Source organism: Camelus bactrianus, chromosome 23 (assembly GCF_048773025.1).
Source record: "Camelus bactrianus isolate YW-2024 breed Bactrian camel chromosome 23, ASM4877302v1, whole genome shotgun sequence".
Lineage (NCBI taxonomy): Eukaryota > Metazoa > Chordata > Mammalia > Artiodactyla > Camelidae > Camelus > Camelus bactrianus.
Window position 1 is genome coordinate 28,870,623 of NC_133561.1, and position 26,738 is coordinate 28,897,360.

Below are 26,738 nucleotides of genomic sequence, written 5' to 3' on the forward strand. Positions count from 1 at the left end.
GGAAATGCTAGGTATGCAAAGTCATAGCCCGTGTTCCCTGGCTTCTACCAAACTGAGGATGGAAAATTCATTCTAAGACCAGAAAATGGATGGAAATGAAGAGTTGGGAATATTGACCAATAAATTACTACCAGTAAAGGCTAATGAATCTCGAACACTTCTAATGGGCTGGGCATTGTTCTAAGTGCTTTATATGTACTGACTTCATCATAACAATCCTATGAGGTAGATACTAGTGCTAAGCTCATCTTATAGAAATAGTGAGATAGTATCACGGAACAGCTCAGTACCTTGGCCAGGTTTACACAGTTGTTGCCTCTGTTTGAATCCAAGCATCTAAGTTCAGAGCTCATGCATCTGACCATCCCACCACACCGCCTCTCATCAGAGAGGTACACAGGTGGGTGCCCTTCTCCCTTAGTCTGAATTCAGACAGGAGGCTTGATCCTTGCATGACCTGGTAACATCAGCCTTGGCATGGAAAGACAGAGGCTCTCAACTTGCTGTTGAAGTCAGTGGTCCTTGTGAAAGCCACACTCAGGTAGAACGCAAACCTCGCCTGCCACCCCTGCACTGCAGGAGACCATGTCTCCTCTTAACCCCGGTGCTCCGGTGCCTGCTGTTCCCAAAAGGGTGACCCTAAAGCCCCACGGACTGAATGTGCCTGGAATTCACCAGGAGCAGTTTGTCACAGAGTGGATGCCGATCTAGGGGTGAGAGGAAAGCAACCCAACTAGTGGCCTATTGAGAACTCCTGACTTCACCAGCTTTACCCGGCTGGACAGAAGGACTTCAGCTGTATTCCAGTCATGGGCTCTAGAAGCAAGCAAGCTTCAGGGTATCATTTTGTCTGAAGAAGGAAATCTTACAAACTGGTTAATTCCAATACCCTTTATTTCTAGATCAAGAAATAGGCTCAGGTTGATGCTAAGCCATACAATCCATGAGTGACACAGGCAGGATTTGAATCCAGGGCTCCCTGAGTTCCCCACTCTGCCTCCTACCCTATGACTTCATGCCTTCTGGCCGCCAGGCCAATTTTCCCATTCAGAGTTCAACTCTCCAGATCCTGCGCCTCTACAAGCCTCCCTGCAGGATGCAGAGAGGCTATGTTAGGACCTGTGCAGTAGGTTGGTAGGGATGATCACCTTGGCTCTAGCCTCTTTCCTCTGACACATGCTTGCCAGTTTGAGCCCCTTCACTGGAACAGGGAAGGCAGGGGAATCAAAGGTCTATCCACAGCGTTCATTCCCATGGAAAGGATGAATACGAGCAAAAAGAGAAGTCAGGAGCTCTGGCGGGATTCCTGAAATTCAGTCTCCTGGGGAGGTTTCCATGATAATAATAACAACTAGGATAAGCTGAGCATTCACTGAGTGCCAGCTACCATGCTAAGAGGTTTGCCCACATTATCTCATTCACTCCCATGACACCCTGACAGGTCAGTACCGTAATTACCCTATTCTACTGGAATGGGAGATGAGACCTGACTTGCCCAAGGTCCCAAATTCTGCCTAACAACAGAAGCCACTCTGTATTCAAACTGGGTCTCTGGAGGATACTGGGCAGGGAGGTGAGACAGTTGACCTTAACCTCACACCGTGTCCTTTGGTGTTACTCTCTGCTACCTACTGGAACCTCCTTCCTCCACCCCGGGGCTAAGCATACATGAGCCTGTACGTTACAGGGGAGGCTGGAGTGTGCCGCCCACCAACTCAACGCCAGAGCTCAGAGAACACTTTCTAAAAGGCCAAACCCCAAGTGCAGGGTGGTGATGACTATAATCCTCTGGCTGCCCTCCCTCCACCTGTCGGCAAAGGAGCCTTCCTGCCCAGGGACAGGGGCACAGACAGCGCAGCCTCCTGCAGCTCCCTGTCCCCAGCTGGAGAATGTGAGGATTCTGTTATTTCCTTTCCGCAGCTCCTCTTGAGGAATTCACGTCCTGCTACCGGCCCCAGGACATAGCTAAAAATAACCTCTGATTTTCAAACCGAAAGCCCTGTCTGTCAGGAGGCTTTGCCGGTGAGCGCGTGGGGCCGGAAGGGCTGTGTCAGAGTCGCTGAGGTCAGCCTGGGCCTCATGCCGCCATTGCCTTCCGCTTTCCAAGGAAGCCTGGGGCCCAATGAGTCACCCAGAACACCCCGGTGGAGCCTGGTTGGAGGAGAGCAGTCAGGTGGGATCTACCTCTGGCACCAGGGTCAGGCGTGGGATGTACAGTTGAGGAGGACAAGGGAGAGTTTCTAAAGATATCGAGCCAAAAACCACGCGGATTCCCAAGGTGGCATCTGTTCTCATTCCAACCCAGTTAAGCCAGACGGGGAGGGTGCAGGGACGGGGACTCTCTTAAACCCCACTGGAGCAAATTCTGCATCCTTGGCTTGGGTGTTTCCATTCGTGCTGCCTCACCCGCCCAGAGTTCTGTCTGGACTTGTCTGAGAAGGATGCCGGACTATCTGTCCAGCTGGAGAAAAGCTTTCTCTGCTAGAGGGCTCGCTGCCCCCTGCTGCTGCTACCTGCAACCACAGTCCCTCCCTCGCCATAAAAGTCAGGAGCAGGGCTGGCAGAGTGATGGGACAGGCTCCACTCTGCACACCCTACCCAGGAGTCCCTAGAAGCTCTCTCAAGAGCCCCCCACCTTGCCCCTCTGGGCAACTTCCTTGGAATAAGGAGGAAAACCTCTAGCGCCTCGGGGTTGGGAGGGCAGGCAGGGAGCAAAGTCCTCATCACGGGACTGCAGGCTGACAGCCTGAGGTTGGTGCGTGGGAGGCTGGAACAGTCACAAGGCCCCATCAGTGGCTGCTGTGAGACTGACCCTCAACTCCTCTCACATCTCCCAAACACAGAACTCTGGCCCAGTGGTTGGAGCTGAACTCACCTATCCGGTCCCCGTGAGCAAGGAAGCCAGCTCCACCCGCAGAGACACAGAAGTGGAAGCAATTTCCTCCGGGGCCTGGCAGCCCACTTACTGGGGAGGCTCTGGCTGATGTCCTCCTGTCCCAGAGAATGGTGGTGGTGGGGGGGGTTGTCCTCCCTTTCTCCCTGGGACTCTTCAGGCTCCTGAATAGCACCTCTGGCAATCCCAGTCCTATTGGTCACAGCGTATCCCACTCTCTGAACACGTTTGAAGGGCTAACAGTCAGAGATGATTCTTTCTAGAGAGGACAAGGCTGAGGGGCAGCGAGAGGCAGTTACTTATTCACGATGACCAGCTCTTCTCCTTCCCTGTGGGGGGCAGAGCATGAAAGAGTAAAGAAACCAGCAGTGCGAGGGGATGGAAGTCTGAAGTAAGAAGGAATTTCATTGGCAATATCAGACCCAACAGCTGACTGGAAGAGCTGGGGAGACGAGAGATCTCCCCTGGACAGGCAGAGGACACTAGCGACTGGGTGGGGAGACTGGCTTTGGTCCCCACACCCGCATCATCTGACTGGGTGAACTGTCTTTTAACCTCTCTGACAGATAAAAACCATGTCTGCAGAGGACAGAAATAGAGATGCTTTGTAAAGAAGAAAAAAAAAAGAAGTATTTTACAGCATAAAGGCTGGAGACCAAAATAGATAATAGGATTCCCTGAGCATCCCGAAGAGGGAAAAAGTCTGTTAAAAATAGAAAAACCGAAGTACAGAAGGAAGAGGCTCAGAGCTAGACAGGACTGGGACCTGGGTCAAGCAACCCTGTGCACTTCTCCCAGGAGTGATTCTCCATCTCACCACTCTGCCTTGTGTTTTCCAGAACCATGTGAGGGCCCTCCCGGGAAAGTGGAGTCCAGGAGAGCTCAGAGGCTCTGTCTCCTGGTCCGCGCCCCGCTCAGAATGGAACAGAGGAGGCCCTGGCCACGGGCCGCAGAGGGGGACGGCTGGCCAGTGGTCCTGCTCTCCGCGGTCTGCGTGCTGCTGGCCCCGCCCACCGCCGGCATGCCCCAGTTCAGCACCTTCCACTCCGAGAACCGGGACTGGACCTTCAACCACCTGACGGTGCACCGGGGGACCGGGGCGGTGTACGTGGGGGCCATCAACCGCGTGTACAAGCTGACCGGCAACCTGACCATCCAGGTGGCTCACAAGACCGGGCCGGAGGAGGACAACAAGTCCTGCTACCCGCCGCTGATCGTGCAGCCCTGCAGCGAGGTGCTCACGCTCACCAACAACGTCAACAAGCTGCTGATCATCGACTACTCGGAGAACCGGCTGCTGGCCTGCGGCAGCCTGTACCAGGGGGTCTGCAAGCTGCTGCGGCTGGACGACCTCTTCATCCTGGTGGAGCCGTCCCACAAGAAGGAGCACTACCTGTCCAGCGTCAACAAGACGGGGACGATGTACGGCGTGATCGTGCGCTCCGAGGGCGAGGACGGCAAGCTCTTCATCGGCACGGCCGTGGACGGCAAGCAGGACTACTTCCCGACCCTGTCCAGCCGCAAGCTGCCCCGCGACCCCGAGTCCTCCGCGATGCTCGACTACGAGCTCCACAGCGACTTCGTCTCCTCCCTCATCAAGATCCCGTCCGACACCCTGGCCCTGGTCGCCCACTTTGACATCTTCTACATCTACGGCTTCGCCAGCGGGGGCTTCGTCTACTTCCTCACGGTTCAGCCCGAGACCCCGGAGGGCGTGGCCATCAACTCCGCCGGCGACCTGTTCTACACGTCTCGCATCGTGCGGCTCTGCAAGGACGACCCCAAGTTCCACTCCTACGTGTCCCTGCCCTTCGGCTGCACTCGGGCGGGGGTGGAATACCGCCTCCTGCAGGCCGCTTACCTGGCCAAACCCGGGGACTCCCTGGCCCAGGCCTTCAACATCAGCAGCCAGGATGACGTGCTCTTCGCCATCTTCTCCAAAGGGCAGAAGCAGTATCATCACCCGCCCGATGACTCTGCCCTCTGTGCCTTCCCCATCCGGGCCATCAACCTGCAGATCAAGGAGCGCCTGCAGTCCTGCTACCAGGGGGAGGGCAACCTGGAACTCAACTGGCTGCTGGGGAAGGACGTGCAGTGCACCAAGGCGGTAAGGAGGCCTCACCTGGTCCATCCCGGATGCGGCATCCAGCCGCTGGTCTTCCTGCCGGTGCCCCATCGCCCACCCTGCCCCCAGACCACCACCGCCTGAAATGAGCGGTGTTCAGGCTCCTGTCACCTGGTGGTCCCCAGTAACACAGAGTCTGATAATACCAGACACATGAGGCATGTTTGCTGACCCACGAGTCATTCCAAATAAATAATCCAGTTCCTCCTCCCCACTAGCCACTATAGTATGCACTTCCAGCCTCAGCGGTGAAACTGACAACAGAGCTACCTGCCCTCATGGAGCTTTCCTTAGTGAGGGAAGACAAATGAACACACAAAACGTGTAGTCTCTCAAGGGGTGGCAACTGCGGGAGGGAAAAATAAAGCCCGGGAGCCGAAGAGGCCGTCCCCAAGAGGGCTGATCCTTTGAGAAAGTGGCATTTGAGCAAAGGCTGAGGAAAGTAAGCCACATGGGTATCTAGGGAAAGCATTCCAGGGAGAGGGAGGGGGCAGCATGTGCAGAGAATTCAGGACATGCCTGGAGTGTGTGAGGAAGAGCAAGGAGGCCACTGCGGATGGATCAGGGCGTGTGGGAGAAAGAGCAGCTGGGGATGAGGCTGGTCAGAGGTAGCAGCGACCAGATCCTGTGCGTGTAGAGTTCCTTAGGCCACTGTGAAGCCAAGTGAGGGAGTAAAGTAGGCAGGTGGATATGTAAGTTGGAGGAGAGGGAAGGGAGTCGAGCCCGACTGACAGATTGAAACCTGGGGAAGAAGAATCAGGAGTCTGGGCAGAGGGAGAGAGGGGAGGAAAGGGAACTCGGGATCCAGACTTGAGCATGGCAGAGACAAGAAAGTCAGTGGTGAGTGCTGTCTTGTCAGAGGGTCAGGATGCTGCCATGTAAGTGGTCACCGTGATCCACACATTCACCCAGCCATCCATCTCTCTGTCCATCATCCATCCATCTACACAACCCTCCATCCATCCATTCATCCCACCATTCATCCATCCACTTCACAAGAGGGTATTGGAGATCCCCTGAGTGCCCAGCACTGTACTGGGCACTGAGGATGCAAATATAAAAAGACATAATCAGTACTCTCAGATATCTCCTAATCTAATGGGAGAGAGTAAGAGATAAAAACAGCCGACAGTATAATGTAATGCCTAAGAGTTTGGGATTCAGAGCTCAGATTCCATCTGTGCTGCTTCCGGGCTTCGGAAATAACAACATCTCTCCATTATCATCTGTGAAATGGGGATTGTAATGCCTGTGTTGTGGGATGATCAGATGAGAGAATATGCAACAAGATTAACCTGCCAGATTTACCATTATTAGCTAACTGTTATGGATCGTGACAAGGGCTAAGAGAGAGTTCTGTGCAAAGTGTTGAGGGCACTGGATCTGCAGTCTGGGGAACCATCTGAGACCAAGCGAGCGATCCATACAGCTGCCTTCTGAGCATCCTAAGTGGAGGGTATCTGCTTTTAGGACCCAAAACCACTTCTTAAGGCAAGAAAACAAATCATACCTAGGCTGTGCTCCTGTTCCTGCTGTCATTTGCTTGGTACAATAGGACAGTTGTTAAGGCCATGAGCTTTGAATTCCAACAGATTTGTATTTAAAAATCAGTCCTACCACTTAAAACTGTGTGGCTTTGAGCAAGTTATATAGCTGATCTGAGCTGTAATTTTTTTTTCATTCTTCAAATAGAAATAAGTAGTCTCTATTTATGGTTATTATGAGGATCAAAGAGAAAAAAGTATATAAAATACTTCACACAATACCTGGAACATAATAAGCATTTAAAACATGACAGCCATAATTATCCATATTAATTAATTAAAGAACCAGTTATTTGCTCTAATTTTCCTTTTGTAAAATGAGGAGGCTGAACTAGTTATTCTCTAAAGTTCTTTACAGCATGGCAATGGCCCCAACCAGTAGGGAGAAGTGGAGAGGAAATGAAAGGGTTAATCCCTTTGGAGAGTCAGGCCTGGTTCCCACTGCCCAGAGGGGGCCTTGTCAGGAGGAAACTGCTGATTCCTGCCTGCTTCTGAGCCAGAGGGAAGAGGAAGCCGACACCCTTCTGTGGCTCCAGTGGCTTGCAGAGGGACAAGCCCAGGCTAGTAACAAAAGGGCAGCGAAGGCAGTGGGGGAGAGGTGACAGCAGGTGGGATCAGGACCTTGGAGAGAACAGCCCCTAACTCATCACCCCCACCCTTGATCATCACATTCTTCTGGTGCAGCCTTGATAGCAGGTGTGGGAGTGAGGGGGTCACAACAGGTAGGGCCCCTTAAAATCTCTATAATCCAAGGACTCCCAGACCAGGGGATGCAGAGACCTTTTGGTGGCCTTAGAGGGGGTTAAGAATGCCTGAAAGAAGCTGAGATCCCAGGGCTTAATTTTAACGTCATCTCTGGACTCACATGGAACTCTCAGATAAAGATTTGAGCTCCGTTCCCAGAAAAGGAATGAGGACCAGGACTCACTCTTTGAGCAGCAGCTCTGTCCCAAAGGCTGTGCTGGCCAATTCGAGGGTTATCTCACTTGATCCTCAGTATGACCCTATAAAGCGAGGATTATCCATTTGACAGATGGAAAAACAAAGACTCATGAAAACTAAGTAAATCACTTAAATCCGCACAACCATAAATGCCAAAGCAGGGATTTGAGCTCAGTTCAGCCGATATGACTTCTTAGTCCAAGCGCTTTCCATTTAGCTGTGCTGCTTCTAAGGAGAGGCCGCACTCTGGGCTCTCCCTTTTGGAGCAAAAGTAAAGGGGCAGCAGATGTTTGGGAATAGCTGACAATTTAAAGAAGAGAGAAAGAAAGGCTGGCCAATCCCAGGGGCTTAGGCTCAGAGCAAACCATTTCCCTTACAGTCCGGCAATTCTAGAGTCAGGAGGGAGAGAGAGAAATTCAAAATCACCAGCAAGTTTTTGGCTTCTGCTGCCATTTCTCAGAATTTGGCTTGGGTTAGACCTGTGCCCAGACTCTGCAACCTTACCAGTCCCTGGAGACAGTGGGAAAGAGACTGAAGCTCTGAAACCTAGGCCTTTCAGAGCCGGAAGGATGCTTGACGGTTACCTGGTCCCATCTTTCCCTTTGTAGATGAGAACATTCAAAGAGCCTGTGTGCTATGTCAAGGTCACGTGGCTGGCCAGTGGTAGAGACAGGATTACAACCTAGATTTCCTGAGACTTATCAGGGCACTTGTGCCTACCGTGTAGGGATGAGAAAGAGAAGTAGAAAATTTAAAAATTAGTAGCTGATTTCTCACTGACATTTCTAGGACAGCTGAAATTTCCATCACTGGCTCCAGGAATATGCTGGTATTAGACAAATGACTAACGCAGGCAATGGTAGCAGTAGGGAAGGATGGAGGTGGGGAGACCTTGATTAGAAGCATTTGCCAGTTTTCTCGCTGTAAATACTCCCACCATGGATGATTTCAAGCCACCAGTGTAATGTCACTGAATGCAAAGATGGATATCCTGCATCCCTCATGAGCTGGCTCTAGCATACCATTGCTTCACTCCCTTCCTGAGAAGCATATCCTTTCTACTGTGTGGAACTCCATATAATCCAGAGTTCAAAGTCATGCTTAACATAAAAGCTAGTTTCCTTTCCTAAAGAATATGCACCCACACACATACACACATGAACACAAGGGTAGCACCTCCATTCGGCTGCAGGAGCAGCAGTTCTCTGCAAACCGCCAAGGCATCACAAGATACGAGTCTCTATTCCCTTTGGATCTAAAAAAGGGATGGAAAGGGAAGTCCCTGGTTTACCAAAAAAAAAAAAAAAATCACATGTAGTTTCTAGGACAGTTCTTCCAAGGAAACGAGGCTGTCAGGGAGCGATGCGTCAGCCTGCTCTTCCCTGTTGCGGTTGAGAGGAAGGGACTGAGGGGACAGACTGCAGGGCTCTCCCTAATTCTTTCTGTGATTCCCACGACAGTCATTTCCTTCTTCCTAGGGGATGCTTTTCCAGACCCAGAAGGAACAGTTGCCAAGGGCTCAGGGCTCCGTCTAGCCTGGGGTCTGTAACCTTGGCCCGCAGGTTTCCATGTTGTGCAATCAACAATGGTGTTTCAAAGGATCCATCTTGGCCCAGCCTCAGGCTAGACAGTGTGCAGAGACTGCAACCCCCTTGGCAGCCCCTGCCCTCAGGAAGCATGCAGTCTTTTTTTTATTTTAAACTGAATGAGATCTTAAAAATAATCAATTTAACAGCCCCAAAAGAGTATGCTACTGGTCCAAGTTCACATAGCCACAGAGAGGGAGAACAGAGGCTAGAATTCTTTCTGTCCAGCTATTTTTGCACCTGCTCAAAATGATCTTCCCCGCTGCCCCAGTCTTTCCTGATGGATACTCTTTATACAAGCACACCACCACTGCCTGCAAAAGGTGGGAGACAGGACAGCCGTCCCACCCAGAATCTACCCAAACATCATGGAAGACTCTAACGGACAGTGGTGAAAGTCCGTGCATAACTTAATGAATCCCTCCTGGTTGCTTTATGTCCTCTCCCCAGTGGTTCCCTCGCAAAGGTGGGCAGGTAGTATGACAAATGAAGAAACTGAGATTTATGTAGATTAAGTGACTTTTCCAAAGTATAAGGCACTGTTCAAGATTATGGTAGCCCTTTTCAGTCTATCCCCAGTAAAGGATGTGGTGAATAATGCAATAACTTAAAATTCCTTACACCCAAAGGCAGACATTGCAGAATGAGAAACAAACAAGAAACCCCCTCCAGGCTGGTAGGAATCCTGCGATGTTGCCTCTGTACTGAATCTCCACGGTCTCAATACAAAGAGCCCCGCAGAATGGCTGGTCCATGGGGACATTAAAATGACCAGAGAATGAGTTCAGGCAGTCAGCTTTGCAAGTTGCCACTGGTTCTCTTGGCAGAAAAGTGAGTGGGTGACTGCAGGTGATGGAGTAGAAACTGCTGGTTCCTCTCTCTGGTTTCACAGGACCCGGTGTGGGGTTCATGGGTCAGTTGTGAGATGCCTTTGTGGGCAGTGTGTATTACGCCCCTGACCCCCAGGCCTGTACGTCTCCGAAGCCTGCTGTCCCAGAGTTGGCCATTGAGGGCGGGCTAGTGTGGAACAACTCTGCCCTGCCTCCACCGCTACTCACCTCAGTTCCTTCCCCTTCTCTCCAGCCGGTCCCCATCGATGACAACTTCTGTGGACTGGACATCAACCAGCCACTTGGAGGCTCAACTCCAGTGGAGGGCCTGACCCTGTACACCACCAGCCGGGACCGCATGACCTCAGTGGCCTCCTATGTTTACAACGGCTACAGCGTGGTGTTTGTGGGGACAAAGAGTGGCAAGCTGAAAAAGGTAAGAGTCTGTGAGCCCAGACGCCCCTGTGATGTTCAGCATCTGGGCTGAGAGCCCCTTCTGGAAGGTAGCTGTTGATGGAGATTTAACTCGAGGCAACTCAGTTTTCTTGGGGTGGGGGTAGTTAGAATGGGCAGGGTAGGTAGGGGTTAATTTTGTGGCTTATCTTCTAGCTGCTTCCTCTCACCATTCGTCAATGAGTGTCTAGGGAACACAAACATATTTCAATATGGTCCAAACTCCAAGAAACCAGGAAGGTGCATCTGCCTAAAGGAGGAAAAAAAAAAATCACTATCTCCAAATCAAGGAGAATGGATTTTTTTGGTTATCTATATTATGAGTCACCCACATCCCAATGCCCTCCCCTTAGCCTATAAAGTTGATTATACTTATCAAAAGCTTTTGTTGAATCCAGAGCAGCTGCTTGAAGCAGATTATGGGTCCCAGTTCTGAGGACAAATGGTGGTGGCATGTTCTCAGCCAATGGTGATGCAGCTCTCTGATGGGAGACGGTGCCTCTGTAAGAGGTCATCCGGTCATCCTCCTGTCTTTCCTCTTCCTGCCATCACGGGCTCTTCCCCGCCCCTCCCCCACCCCATCCCCAAGACCTGAGCTGCCAGGAGGAAGCAGACGTCTTATCCTGCGCCCATCCTGGGCACCTCGGCCAGCTGCAGGGCACAGGCCATCTGGGGCTGTCAGGGCGGGAAGCCTCTTGTGTGGCGGGCTGAAGCCAGCGGCTTGTACCTGCTTGTCAAGGGCTTAGGGTGTGGAGACGGAGCACAATCTGGTTCATTATGTGGGATTACAGAAGCCACATTCTTTCCGGTCCCTGCTAATCCTTTTCCCCAAGCTTACCCTCCTGCCACCTTTCCCTAGACCCACCACCTGAGGATCAAGGCATAGGCAAGACCGCACCACGTCTCACCCTTTGATGTTGACATCACCCCTGTCGCTCTTTCCTTCTAATCCATTTAGAGCCTCGGGGAGACATGTTGTTTGGGGATGTGGAGGGAGGGCAGCAGGGAGGGAGCCTGAGGAAGAATTTCCTCTGTTCTGCTTGTTCTGAGTTACTGCCAGGAGAGGTGAGAAAAACTGGTCTGGGTTGATGTGGAGGTGCTGAACCTTCCAGACCTCTTCTCTCTCATGATACCAAAGCCCTTTAACCCTTTCCTTGCTCTCTGGAGAGGTTCCTATCTATCCCTGTCCTGTGCCCTCTACTCGGCTGGGACAGTGGACCTTGGCTTGGTTTTAGGTACAGGAGAGTGAGAATGAGGGTGGTCCCTGCATTTGCTTTCCCAAAAGTGGGGAGGGAAGTAGATGCCTTCTAAGATTCCACTAAAATTGAAAAGTCATACTTTCTGGAAAAGAATCTGAAAAAGAGGGTATATATATATATGTGTGTGTATATATATATATATGTATGTATGTATATATCCGAATCAATTTACTGTACACCTGCAACTGACACAGCATTGTAAATCAACTCTACTTCAATTTTTTAAAAAAGTGGCATATTCTACCAGGACAGGGTTCAAACTTGGACACCCGAGGCTGGCTACTTCCCTGTAGGGTTATCTACACAGCTGGGTAGTTTGTGACTTGCCCAGGAACTTTGGGCCAAGGGGCTTGTGGGAGTTGAAATCCAGCCTGAAGTCTCCTTATTAAGCCCTGTACCCTAGAGTATAAACATCCCCCCCTCGAGGGGTCCCCCTTCTAATTCATCTGCCCAGAGAGACCACCTTTTTCTAGATTGCACGAAGGTTTTCTCAGGCCAGCAGCAGCCACAGTGAGGCTGTGCTCAGTACCTTCCTTATCCATCATGCACTTTCGGTCAATGTTCTGGATCATTCCAGTGACCCTGTCTCCTTCATTCTCTTGAAAGTTCTATTAAAGGCAGGGGGTCATGCTTTCTTCATATTTATTTCTTTCTTCCTGCCTAATCCTTTCGCCAAGTGGCCCCATCTGGGATAAGCCCCAAAACTGTCTTGAAAAATAGAACCAATCTCTAAGGAAACTTCAAGATTGTCTGGCCCAATACGCGTGTTATTTGGCAGGAAAACTGAGGCCCCAAGAAGAAAAGTGACTTGTCCAAGCTTAGAGATGAAGACAAGTTGCTTCTTGCCCTGACACCCAACTTGGCACCTTTTTTTTACTTAAAGAAGCCTCCAGTGAACCCGGAAGTGTAGGCTGAGAACAATCTTCGGGTCCCGGCGTGCTACAGGGTTCAGCCAGGGGCTAGCGCCTTCGCTCTCCTCAGCCCTGGACCTGAGTTAGCAAATGGAAGTTTTTGGAATGGATAGATGAGGACTGAATAGGGGAAGAACTACCCGTCCAAGTTCAGAGGGCCCTGTGCTGACCTTTCCACATCTCTGTGCATTTTGTGCACACACACGAGGGGCTGCTCAGGGCATCTTTCCAAGCCACACACTCAGGGTAGCCAAGCTCTCCTAGCCCGGTCTGAACCGCACCGCCCCTCTCTGCTAGCAGACAAGTCGCTATGAAGGCGAGTCAGTGGGTTCAAGGGCAAGGCGGGGGGCGTGGCTGCCCACAGCTTGTTCCAACCCGCAAATTGGCTGCTCCTTCTCACTCTTCACTTAGCTGTTCTTGGCTGTTCCTGTGAGCTCATAATACCCCTCCTTCTCCTCTGTGCAACTCACCCTTCCTTTCCACCCACACGCCTTTGAGGCACCTGATACTGACGCCGAACTCCCACCGGCCTCCCATTTATCCAGGGAAACAGCCCAGGAGGAATTTATGGAATGTCCCCAGGAAATGTTACCATGGTCCAGGCCCCATAGCTCTTTCAACACAGGAAGGAAAATAAAGAGAGAGAGAAAAAAAAAACAGTCAAGAGTTTGGAGAAGGGAGGAAAGCAGGGTGCGTCAGAACTGCTCACTTCTCCCCTGCCTGACCAGGGGTCTATCAGACTGCCCAGCCTTCAGCCAGTGCAGCCCAGAGGAACAGGATGTCCCTGGAGAGGGAAGTGCAGAGGAAGCGGAGACTCCCTAGAAGAGGCGTGACCATGAGGTGCCGTTAGGTGCTGGGTCACACGCTTGCTCATATGCTGTTCTCTACTAGATGCGTTGAGAACAGGGCAGATGAGGCCACCGCCTTCTGAGCCTCAAACATGCCGAAAGAACAGGCAGAATAAGGACAAAATCTCAAAACCAAGATGCGTAATACTTGCAGGGGCTCAGGGTTGGTGCATCAGAGGTGATAAGAAGACAGGCCAAGATTGGCCACAGGGATGGAATGATTCCAGAAAAAACAGCTGCAGAGGTGTGATCAGCCTGGAGGGCTTTATGGAGGAGGAAGCTTACCAGGATTTGCTTTGAGACTGATGGAGATAGATGGTGATGAATTGAGAGTGGGAGAGAAAGACCTTCTATTTTTTTTTTAACTGAAGTATAGTTGATTTACAATGTTGTGTTAGTTTCTGGTGTATAGCATAGTGATTCCATCATACATATATATATATATATATATTATTTTTCATGTTCTTCTCTTTATAGGTTATTACAAGTTGTTGAATATAGTTCCCTGTGCTATACATTAGAATCTTGTTGTTTATCTATTTTACATATAGTAGGTTGTGTCTGCTAATCCCAAACTCTTAATTTATCCCTCCTCTACTTCTCTTTCCCCTCTGGTAACCCTAAGTTTGTTTTCTATGTCTGTGAGTCTGTTTCTCTTTCATAGGTAAGTTCATTTATATCATTTTTGAAATTCCACGTATAAGTGATATCATATGATATCTGTCTTTTTCTTTCTGACTTACTTCACTTAGTATGATGATCTCTAGGTCCATCCATGTTGCTGCCAATGGCATTACATCATTCTTTTTTATGGCTGAGTAGTATTTCGTTGTATATATACATCACTTGAGAAGGCCCTTTTAGACCTTGGGGACCATATTGAGAAGATGCAAGGCCTGCGCAAGGAAGGCCTGGAGTGCACAGAGGGGCTTGGAGGATTCGGCCAAATGAAAGCCAAGAGGCAGAAGGCCACGAGGCTTCAAGCCCTAAGAGGATCAAGTGAGAAAGGGCCTCGGGGTTTTCAGCGTGAGCCAGTTGTGCGGTCCAGCAGTAGCAAAGTTAACTGGTCTTCACCACACTAACAGAAGAACCGTCTCCAGATCACGAGAAGTGGTGACTCCACTTTACACTGGAGGTAACATTGATAGAGGGCTTAAGCCAACCAAAGCATGAGATCGGCCGGGGCTGAAAGGCTGTGGGGCTTACGCTCTACGGAGAATATTTTTAAAAGGATGTTGACTCAAGAGAAGAAGAGTCAAGGAGAAGACCAAACATCTTTTTTTCAGATAATACAATTTGCTGAGCACTTACTACGTGCCAAATGTTATTCTAGGAGCTTTATATCTGTTGACTCATCTAACATTTATGTAAGTGGATGGGGTGGGCACTTGTATCACCTCCACTTTACTTATGAGGAAATAGAGGCCAGGAAGAGCGGAGATGTGTCCAAGGCCACACAGCAAGCAAGTGGCAGAGCCAGGATTGCACCTTGATCGTCAGGTTTCACAATCGGCATGCTTGGCCATTAAGCTGTGGAAGATAAATTAGACTTATTCGATGTGGCCCCAGAGGGCAGATGATGGCCAGCAGGTAGGAGTTCCAGGGTAATAGCTTTCGTCTTAACAGAAGGAAGAAGTTTCTTGCAGCCAAACTGTCCCATGATGGAAAGCGTTGACTCAGGAGGGAATGAGTTCCCAGTCAGTGGAAATATTTAAGCAGAGATGCAGTGGTCACAGGTCAGGAAGCCGTGGAGGGGCTCCTGCAAGGAGCACATGACCTTGGCAGTGATGCCGCCATTGTTTGTCTGACGCCTTTGGTGTGAGTGGCAGATATGGGAGGGCAGGCTGTGGCAGAGGAAAGGAGCAAGGCAGGGAGGCCAAGGAGCCCTGGGTGTGGGCTGGGAAGTCACGGCTGGGTTGGTGCTTGCCTTCTGAATGTAGCAGAAAGCCCCTCAGGGTCAACGAGGAGGTGCTTGGCTCGGACAGGACAAGGTATGGCCCAGACGAAGAGGGCAGGCAGGCCTGGGGCAAGAGGTAGGGGAGGGAAAAGCAGGGCATTCTGGGACTGGGCACTGTGGGCTGTGACCACATCCCTCCGGCCTAAAGCAGGCAGCGGGAGTCCAGGTAAGAGATGCCGGGAGCTAAAGCAGACGAGGGAGAGTCGTGGTGACAGGGATTGCAAACTCATTTAATACAGCTTCCCAGGTTGAAGGGAGGGGTCCAGGAGGCAGGTTGTGGAACATAGAAGGGAAGGGGCCGAGCTGAGATGGCCTCAGAAGACACCTGGATGGGGAGGCAGGACACTCCCGGGATCAGGGAAAAGTCCGTATGTTTCCTTGCCTCCATTTGCAGCTGCTAAAACCACTGCCTCAGCCCTGACTTCCCCTCCCTGCAGGCCTCCTCCATCCCCTCGGCCCTGGGGCCTCACAGCAACGGGAGGTGCTGGCTCTCTGCTTCTATCCCCACCTCCCCTAAAAACCTCACCTGCTGCTCACTCAGAGCCTGGCCACACACCCTTCATCCTGTCCCCTTGAGCATCCTGAGTGAGTAGCACCTTCATCAGACCCCCCACGGTTTTGCTCTGACAGCATCTGATGTGGGAGTAGCTGCTCACATGTCCACTTCTCTTGAGAGTCACAAGTCCTGGAGGACAGGGACCCTCTTTTCCATGCTATGTCACCCATCCCCACTGCCAGAGTCAACATCTCTTGCACATTAGGTGTTCATTAAATTCATCTCAAATGTATTGGGTACCTACTCCAGGCCAGACACCTATTTGCACACTGGATTGGAATAGAACCAGACACCAAGAGTGACTCCTAGTTTGCAAAGGAAGGAAGTTAGGACTCATTGGATAAGTCTGAGGAGGTGTGGGGGATGGGGGTGGTGCTAGGATGAGGAGTCTAGGGAACAAGATAACTGCTGTGACGGGGAAGAATTTGTTTTCCGGTTAAGCGCCTTTGAAAGAGGGTGGGGTGGTGCTCTCAGAAACGTCAACCTGGGGGAAGAAGGGACCCTCACTGACACTGTTGCCTGCAGAACCCCAGAAGATCACATCCGCCTCGCCTGCATCAGATGTAGCTTTGCCTCCAGCAGGGAGGCAGGTACCAAGGCCCAGGTAACCACTCTCCCGCCACACCAGCCCATCCTCTGTTTATAGCGCTCCCAGACATTTTTGCAAATCCACAGTCTTTGCCTTTTCAAAGTCTGGGGAGGCCCATGGCCAATTTGGGCATCACTTTCTTTCCCATTAGCTAACGGCAGTCACTGAAATGCCTGTGAAATTCCTGAGGAAAATTCTTTCTGCCTTTCCCTCTGGGACATACCAAGGCAAGGTCTCTGGTCCGCAGCCCACAGGAAACCCTGCCGTCCGCCCTGCTCCTATTCTTCTCTGTAAGCTCACACACGATTTACTCAGCCAAGCCAGGAAAACTGGAAGCTTCTCGCAGTAGCAGCTCAGGCGCTGGACAGCATCCGTCAGGAGCACCAGAGTGTTAACTCTCCCAGGCCCTGAGGTTATTAATAAGCTCAGTTACTTGATAACACTGATTACTTACCAGACACCTCTCCATGGTCCTTTCCATCCTCCACAAATACTTCAGCTAAGTATGGTGGTGGCCCCTGCATCTCCACTCCATTTTACCGACGTGGAAAACTGAGCCACAGAGATGTTAAATTAAATATCTTGCCCAAGATTATACGGCCCCTCTGCTGGCAAAACTGGCATTGGCATTTGTACTTGCTCCCAAGACACACACAGAAGTCCCTAACCTGTTACTTGGCTCCCTCATGGGGTGGAGTTGTCCTGGCGGACAGAAAGCCAAGTTGGATGAAAGGCTGAGAAACATGCCTCTCTCTCTGTGCCAACCCTACCGAACAATGGCCACTCATTCCTCGGAGTGGAAATGATTCACTCGTCTCTCAGTGGGAACCCTGGATCGAGTAAACAGCCAGGGCTGTGGGTCTAATTCTAGGAGACTTAGCAGCTTTCCTGGGACGGTGACTGTCGATCCGATGCTCTGACTCCCGGAGGCATCTAGGCAGCACTGGGGGCTGGGGGAGTGGGGAGCAGACGCCCTGTCCCCCTGCCCCAGAGCCTGCGAGGAGGAGGTGGGGTGGTGGCTCGGAGCTCACCACCACATCCCTAGTAATGAGTTTGGCTCCCTGCCCAGGCTCCTGCCGCCAAACTCGCTGTTTGTTTTGTTGTTTTATAGGCCTCTTGGGTCCCAAGAACTGGTCTTCTGGAAGCTGGGAAAGACAGCATTTGGCTGGCACAGGGAAGGAGGCACATTTACAGAACCCCCCCGCCCTCCCCCCCCAGCCACCACATCCCCCTGCTTGACCGTGACAGGTGTAGAGAGGGGGTGTAGGTTTCTACCAGAGCCCCAGCTGACCCCCAGGGAGGAGGCCTTGATCTCCCAGAGCCATTCTGAAGGGGAGAAACTAAAGATCCATTTATTTCTTTTGCACCGTTCGTGTGGCTACTTATGTGCTTCGATCTCAGACAGTCCTGTAAAAGCATCAGGCTGTGCGCTTGGCAGGCTGCTTCACAGGCCAGGAGCGAGCCCTTCGGAGCTCCAGGCTTTATCACAGGGCAGGTGAAGCGCAGGGGTCATGATTCAAGCTCACAGAATCCAGGTGACCCAGATAGGCCAGGCAGAATTTTCAAGAGGCCAAGGTGCTAATGTCGACAGAGCTCTCATCTTCAGGAAAACACAATCTGCATAGACCCATATCCTGTTGGGCCGTTGAGCCTTGCCTGCTTGTGGATACAGAGCATGGTCATATATCTCAGGCTTGGGCAGGATCTCCAGAGACCAGCTGGTCCTGTCCTCTGGCCTCCAGGTAGGAACTGATTTGCATAACAGAGCATATGAGCGAATGGATGCCATCCTGGCTCCACCCTATTAGCCATGTGACCTCTGAGCTTCCATTTCCTCGTGTGTAAAATGAGGACCGTTATAATGCCTGCCTCATGAGATTGTAATGAGGATTCAGTGAGATAATTCATTACTGATCCAAAATTTTTGAATACCTACTACGCACCATTTGCTGGGTATACAGTAGGGGACAAAACTGTCAGAATTGCCCACTCTAATGAAGATTATATCTTAATGTGGGAAGACAGATAAGAAAATAAGAAAGCACAATATGCAGTGTGTTTAGGAGGTAATAAGTACTCGGGGGTGGGTGTAGCCCAGGGGCAGACCGCATGCTTAGCATGCACGAGGTCCTAGGTTCAATCCCCAGTACCTCCCTTAGAAAAAAAGAAACGAGAAGATAAAAAGTGCTCATGGAAAAAAATAGAACATAATGAAATAATTTATGTAAAGCAGGGTGCTGAGCTTGAGCTGATACGCATTTAAACATCACTACTTTGTTTACTTAATTTGTGAGCCTCTGTTTTTTTTTTTCTTCTGTCAAGGGGGTAGTAATAAACACTTTGCATAGTTGTAAGGACTAAGTGAATTCATGTATGAAAAGTACTTACTATGGTGCTTGGCAACAAAAGTGCTTTCTATTATTATTACCAACATCTTTGAGGCTTCCTCCAGAGCCCACTTCTTCTCTGGCTCCCCAAGGGAGTGGAGCTGTCGGATCAGCCTCCTTTTTAGCGACATGTTAGCAAGGTCAGAAGGAGGAAGAGAATCCTGCCCCCTGCCCCCAGCCCTGAGTCATGGGAAAAGTTACTTAGGAGACGAGACCAGCTGAGCCGAACTAATCTAATCCTGCTGGACCCTGGCATCCAGTTACATTAGTCATCAGTGGGAGCTTTCTGAGTCCCGTATCACCAAACAATATGTACTGACCCCTCCTCCGGGTGGGGCTGGGGGAAGTGGCCGTTCTACTCTTGCAGCTTCGCAGAATTAGCTAAAAACAGGGCCATTCTCTGCCCTTTGCATGCTCCCCAGCCGATCACCACGTCTTAGGGCTGTGGAGCTCTGCCTTCGATGAACTGTGTGGTCTTGAGCAGACCTCAGTCTCCTCCGCTGGTCCTCTAATGATGCTACCTTGCAAGATTGCTATGCATGTCAGACACGGGGGATGCAAAGTACAGAGCCAGGTGCATAGTAGGTGCTTAGTAAGTGGTAGTCATTGCTGTTATTACCACTAGAACCACAAGCGTGACTCTCACTAGTATTACTGCTCCCACTCCTACACCATTACCATGCTTTTCTTCCAAGGACCCGGATTAGCTTGGTCTCTATTAGCTCATTGATCCCATAACAGTTTAGGATAAACAGGAAGGACTGAGGTATTTCTCTGCTCTGTTGCAGATGGGGAAACAAAAATTCAGAGAGGTAATGGATTATAATGGATTGCTCAGGGTCACAGGGTAAATCAAGGGAAGATTGGAAACCCGATCTGCAAGTATTTTGGGAGGAGATGGGAGCAGCGCACTCCTAGGTCACCTGTGTGGTCCAACAATGATGAAGCTAAAAACTTGCAGCCACTTGAACTTCTCTTTCCTTCCTGTTATCATGTGTCCTTCTGTCCGGGGAAGCAGGACATATATGGAGACGCAAGGTGATGAAGGTCACCCTGAGGTTCTGTACTTTGAGTCTCCTCCTGGGATTCTGTCCCTCTCCTGGCCTCAGATTCCAGAAAGATTTCAAGATGGGGCACAAGTTTAGGAGCCAAGGCCTCTGGGATTGTCCCAATCGGCCATCACTCTCCCATGCCACATTCTAGTTTTTGATTTCAAAGGCTCCTGCCAGCAGCTGGGTGTCTGCACCTAACCTGGAAGGGGCAGTGGCATCAATAGGCTTTTCGTAGCAAATCAGGACTTCTCACACTTCACTGCTCAGGGCTGGCTGAAAGTTCAGCCAAGGAAGGAGGAAAGGCCGTGGAGTTGGGACCCTGCGGAAGGGTCAGGGCCCCCAGGGGGAAGGTGGCCTCCATTACACAAGGTCAAGAAATTTCCCATGATTTTATAGCCAAAAGGACCTCAGACAACAGACTTCAGGCAGGTGAGACGTTTATTGTTCTATTTGTTGGTTAAGACAGATGAGGCCTAGAAAGGTTAAGTGATCTGCACAAAATCCCCCAGATTCTTAGCAACAGAGGCAAGACTAAAATCCAGGGTTTTAGATTTCAATTTTGAGGCCCTTTTTCTCTGTCTCAGACAGAAAAATGTTCCCTCTGCACAAAACCTCAGATTGACGGCTGCCTCTCCCTAGCATGTAAGCAGTCCCTAAGCAGAACCTAAAATTGGTCATAGGGTCCCTCTCCCCAGGGCAAGAGTCCAGCTGAGCCTCCTATCCCAGGCCTGACCATGCAGCCTTGCTCTGGGGTGACCAGCATCCCTGAACACTCACTATGCATGTCTTGAGGATCTTACTAGAGCCTGGCCAGCAAGGAGGCCAACGTAACTGCAGAATGCTTGCCTTGAGGTTAAGAAGTTCTGACAAAGCAGAACACTGAACTGGGAATTTCAAGTCTTACATGTTCGTCCTCTTCCTAGGCATGCTGCCTTTTTTTTTTCCCAGGGGGTAGATCTATTATAAATTAAGCACCTACTGTGTGTTAAGCCCTGAGGCTCTTACTTAAGCCTCACAATACCTCTCTAAGGTAAGGATTAACATTATGTCCATTCCTCCCAATCAAAAAATGGGCAGAAGACCTCAATGGATATTTCTCCAATGAAGACATACAGTTGGCCAATAGGCACGTGAAAAGATGCTCAAGATCGCTAGTTATTAGAGAAATGCAAATCAAAACTACAATGAGGTATCGCTTCACACCGGTCAGAATGGCCATTATTAAAAAGTCAGCAAATAATAAATGCTGGAGAGGGTGTGGAGAAAAGGGAACCCTCTTACAGTGTTGGTGGGAATATAATTGGGTGCAGTCAATATGTAGAACTGTACGGAGATTCCTTAAAAAACTGCAATAGAGTTGCCATGTGATCCATCAGTCCCACTCCTGGGTACATTTTCCACTTGAGCAAACTGAAGCTCGACAAAGTTAGGTAACTTGCCAGAGTCTCTCTGCTACTAAGTGGGGAGCTGGGATTTAAATTCAGATCTCTCTGACTCCAGGCCTGGGTTTTGTGAACTGCTAGCTTTTAGCCCTTGATGGTCCCTGTCTGAGATCCTGTTTGTCCCTCTGTAACCCACCACCTGCCCTACAGAGAGCTGCCGGAAGATGTAGGAGAGAAGAGGGGAGATTAACTTTGCACTCGTTCCAGCGAAGATGCCCTGGAAAGCCGGGACATGCCAGCTGTCACCTCGGCACACACTGCCTTGTGTCACTCCCCTCAGGCCTCCTCCTCCCCTTCCCACCCATCTCAGCCCAGGCCACAATGGACGGGGTGGCAGCCTTTTGTGCCACACACAGTCCCCAGCTGACTCTTCTTTCTCCAGGCATCATTGTTTGCCGTGAGCTTTCTGAAGGGGAGACAAAGGAGTGTTACTGACAAGGCCAAGAGCCGCTGTGTAAAGTGTGGGGCCTGAGCCCATCACCCGAGCATCCCTTGGAGCCCCCAGGCTCTCCTTCAGAGACGCTGTCTGGGATCTTTTGTGTGCCAGTCATACCCATTCAGAGCTGGCCGGGCAAAGGTTTCGGGGTGGGGGGAGGAGGACACTGAGCAACGGAGTCATTTTGATCTGGCAAAATTGGAAGAGACATTAATGCAATCGTTAACGGCAAACCACTGCTGGGGGGGATGGGCCCGAATGCTTGTTCTCTGTTTATGGAACTTACGCAATTCCATCAATATTGATGCCTGATGCCTTTGATTCTGACACTAATCATTGCTAGGAATTAAATTTGCAGCCATATAATTAGGATTGCTATTAATAGGGCCCCGAGCTAAGCACTCCGATGTGGCATGTCTTTTTCTTGATAGAAAATGGCATCCTTGGAACTCTGCTAATGGGGCACACCTGGGATTTGCCAAGAACGATGTGAAAACTATACATTCTATATTTGTATTGGACCTTTACGGAAATACCAGCAAACAAAGGTGAGGCTGGAGGGGAGAGCCTTCCCTGCCCAGTGCTGTGGGTTGCAATTAGGTATCTCTCCCGCTCTGTAAATCCTTGAGGAAAGGATATTCCAGAGCCAGTGTTCGTTGTTCATGGTCCAACCTCAGATACTCACAGTTAGGAAGGTCTTCTTAAAGTCTAACCTAATTCTAGTCAGCTTGGGCTAAGAGACTAGATACTCTGGTGATTTCTTTCTCGGCCTTTAAGGTGGCTATGAGCCAATCAAGGGAAGAGGAACATCTTGGTACGCCCTAAGCCTGGTTGAAAGGGGCTGAGCCCAACCCTTATTGATAGGCCCAGCTGGCCTCATTTCTAGGTAGATGATTGGGCAAGACCCCCTCTCACAGTGAATTCCAAGGGATCCCATCCAGGGTGCTCCATGGGCCGCAGAGCACCAGATAACCTCACACGTAAAGGAGCCACTGCAGCACCTGGTGGGAAAGGCTGAGCTCTCTGTGATGAGATGCTTTTCCAGGTAAACTTGCAGCATATTTATGTACCAGGGAGCTCAGTCTTTTGTTATCATCAGGCCCCAGGTCAGCACTGGGGACTCCTGCTGCCCTCTTCACCCTCTGAGTAATTGTGTGTCCTCAAGCACAGAAGGGTCCTCTAACCTTTTTCCAGTAATACCACATGTGATGACACCCCCCACCCCCGTCACTGGGATTAAAAATAATATGGACCATTTGGCATTAGGGATACATTAGTCTCTGCTCTTTTGATCTTCAGACTGAAAATAAATTTTCCTTTGAATCATTATTTATTGATTTTTTTCCTTTCATATTTTTAAGTCATTGTGAGAAGATAGTGGTTTGAGTTCAAGTCCTGACCCTACTATTTATTAATTATGTGACTTTAGCTAAGTTATGTAACCTTTAAGAAACTCAAGAGTTGAGAGTTCTCATCTTTAAAACAGGAGTAATGATACCTACTTCATAAAGATTATAATAAGGTTGAAGAAGTATCTAAATTGCCTATCGCCAGGCTTCTACACCTAATTAGATTCCCCACTCTCCTTCCTCTTTCTCCACTCACATATCCCCAGATGCAGAGGGCAAGAGGTGATAGTTCTTGGTACCTGTGGCATTCAGAATAATGCCACTTTATTTCCCACCTATATGCAGGGACAGCACATGGAAAATTAATTCTTCCAAACAAATGATGAGCTGAAACATGAACTCCAAACACCTGCAATCTTTTTCTCACCATGCTTTAAAAGACTGAGCAGGGGCTCCTTGCCCCAGTGTAGGCACCACATTTCTGCTGCTTCTCTTTATTCTCAAGTATTCCAGGGTCCCGGGTGGACTGAATGCCTCCTTCAGTTCAGGGCCGAGAACTCCAGCACTATTAGGTGCTGAGCACTTCAAGGGTATGAAGAATAAGGCGAGAGATCTCTAGCATCACCTGGAATGGAGGCTCCTTTTAGACAGGATTCTTATTCAGGTCTGCCTTCTGCCCCACACTTACACCATATATTTACCCATTCTGTGTACAGGCAGACTGCAGGGCAGATGTGTGAATAGATAGCAGGTGTCCAGTGCCCAATAGACAGAGAATGTAGGTATTTTTCATATAAAACCCTAGAAAACAATGTGCCTGGTTGAGTCTCCAACTACCTAAATTTTTCACTAATTTACAAACAAGTATTTTATTCTTTCTGCCTAAAGTTGCGAGAGGACGGAGCTTCATGTTGGGTTACTGTTGGGGTTGCTGTTGTTTTGGGTTCCCACTAAGGGGTGAACATAAATCTGTCCCTTTAATTTTGGAAATGAGCCTGATGTTGAACTAGCGACTCATATTTGCATTCACGCACACATCCAACCCAGTTACACTTACCCATTCTGTCCCCCTGTCACTTGCAAGATCTTGGATAATGCAGACAAAACCCCCTAAACTCACCCAATGAGGCAGTGTTAATGCACCCACAAATGTTCCCGCACCTCCAGCCTTTCCAAGGGTCTAGCTGCTCTGGAAGCCGTAAAGCACTGAGTAGCTTCAGTCTCAGACAGATTGGTGGTATCCCCAGAGGAATGGCCACAGTCAGAGAAATAAAGGAAAAAAATATGCCCCACCTCCCCCCACCATCAAATCAAAGAAATAAAAAATCCGTCTCCTTGGTGCCTCCCCAGTACTTATGTCTGAGCTCAGCAGACACCCCTGGGCTGCACCGGCCTGCGTATTAGCATTAGTCCATTACACTTTTTATGATGCGTGTTACCCCCCCTCCATACCCCCCTCCCACGCACCATTTTATGACTGTCCTTTTCATTTCTGGAAAGAGCTTCACAGAATGGCAGATGCCTGCATTTCCCCACTCTTTGGGGAGCCATTTGTAGGCCGCCTGTCCCAGGCCATAAACAACGGGAGATAAACCACAGCCACCGGCAATAAATGCATCCAAGGCCAAGGAGGCATCCAAAGTAGGGGGGCGGGGGTAAACTTGGTGGCATCTGTACAAGCTCAGTGGCCAGCGGGTCTGGGGTAGATGCTACCCACAGAAGGAGATTCAAGGGGCTGGTGTGGAAGTGAACACCACCCTCCCAGATTTCCACAGAAGCTGTCACTCTCCCTCTTGTCATCTCCCATGTGGAAGCCACTTGTCCCTGAACTGTGATCAGAACCAGTAAGGAGAGGATGGTTCCCTTTGGCATTGTTTTCTGCTGCCAGCTCATGTTGCTACATAGATTACTATGTGCCACTCATTTCCCATGGATGCTTCTAGATCTTGGAGTAACTTCCTGCAAGTTTCTCTGCCTTCTCCTACCCTCTGTCCCTGAGACACCCATCCCAGCCTCTTCCTTCTCCCCTCTCCAATCGTCTTGCCTTCCCTTGTGCCCGAGACCAAGTCTCGTCCATCAACCACCACTCCTTCCGCCTCATTAGAACTTCAGTCAGAACACTGGTGGTCCTGGCGGTGATATTGATTTATTTCAGCTTTGAGCTCCACCCACGTGCGAGTCACTTGTGCCGCTGCAGGAGACAGCACCTGGAGCCAGCTTTGCTCCATGAATGGCTCCCCTGGGAGAAGAAAACCAAATTCGGAATGAATAATCGGTCTAGTGGAGATTTCAGATTCTTCCTGCACACACAAACAGCCACCGAACGCAAAGACTAGAGCAAAGATAGAGGGAGGTGGGTGGCGGGGAAGGGCAGCCAGCAAAGCCCTGAATAATTAGTGCATTGAAGAGTTTTCTTTCCCATCAACCCCATCTTAGTGGCTGGACACAGGCAGAGGCTGGAGGTGATGTTCCTTCTCTCCTCCCTCTTTGGTTTTGGACTCCACATTGAATGGAAACATGTAGATGAAAGTGATGTGCGTTTAAAACGTCTGTACACATCAGACTGCTGGAGATAGTAGCTATTATACTGCGTGTGTGTTTTTTTGCAGTAAGCTGCTAAATTATTTATTGGGCACTGGGCTTTAATCTCATAAACCTGCCTGCGGGCCCCAGGCACCGGCAGCCTGAGCGCTGCATAAAACAGATACATCGGTCCTGCTGCACGGAGCATTCCGGCAACTCTGGGCAGTGATTGTTCATTTTCACTCTGTCTCTTCCCCCAGATCAGCTCATTAACAGCAGGCAGAGCCAAAGAACCTTCTCATACTCCTCTACTGCGAACTTGGAAGTTGATTTGCATCTCATAGTAGGCGAGAGCCCCAACCTGAGCACCAGGAACCAGGGGAGCTGTGATGAGAGGCTGTTCCTAGCATCTCTTTCCATGGCTGAGGGAGGAGCCTGGGAAGAGGGAGCAGATGACTCCAGGACCGCTGGATGTCCCTAGGACTGTCCAGAGCTAAGGGCCCTAAGCTATAAGCACCCCCACCCCCCACCACCCCGGGACTTACACATAGGTGACCTTGGACAAATCATTTTATATCTTGGGCTTCAATTTGCCCCTTTTAAGTAAAAGTGATATCCATTATCCTCCTGTTTCCCAGTCAAAGAAGGCACCTCTTTTGGTATAAATCTCCTCGTCATTCTCTGAATGCCAAGATCATAAGCACTCCCTCAAACTCGTTTAGTGGTTTGATTGTATATCAAGAACTTTCATATACATATAGGGCCTATTTTGAGCTCATCTAGTCATTCTAACAACTCCATGAGCTGTGATCTTTTGGATGAGGAGACCAGCCCAGAGAGGTCAAGTGATCTGCCTGGCATCACCCAGCAATGACACTAATTGTGGAACCTGGATGCCCATCCTTTGTCCAGTCTAATCATACCTTAGATCTGGGAGCTCACTAGCATTAAGCTAGTGTGGAAACTGAGGCAACATTCATCTCTGATGCCCAGGCCCCCTAAGGCTGGCCATGCGGGAACAGCGTTAACACCAATGCCCTTGTCATAGGCCTTTGA

At 50.0% G+C, this 26,738-nt stretch overlaps 1 protein-coding gene across 2 annotated transcripts in view; it reads left to right on the plus strand.

Annotated features, from left to right (window-relative positions):
* PLXNA2 (plexin A2) overlaps nt 1-26,738 on the plus strand; it is a 203,062-nt gene that overhangs the window by 21,030 nt on the left and 155,294 nt on the right. For both annotated transcript variants that reach the window (XM_074351904.1, XM_074351903.1), the window contains exons 2-3: nt 3,733-5,000; nt 10,174-10,356. In XM_074351904.1, the coding sequence (XP_074208005.1) occupies nt 3,813-5,000; nt 10,174-10,356 (1,371 nt within the window). In that variant the 5' untranslated portion in view covers nt 3,733-3,812. The remainder of the gene's footprint in view (nt 1-3,732; nt 5,001-10,173; nt 10,357-26,738) is intronic.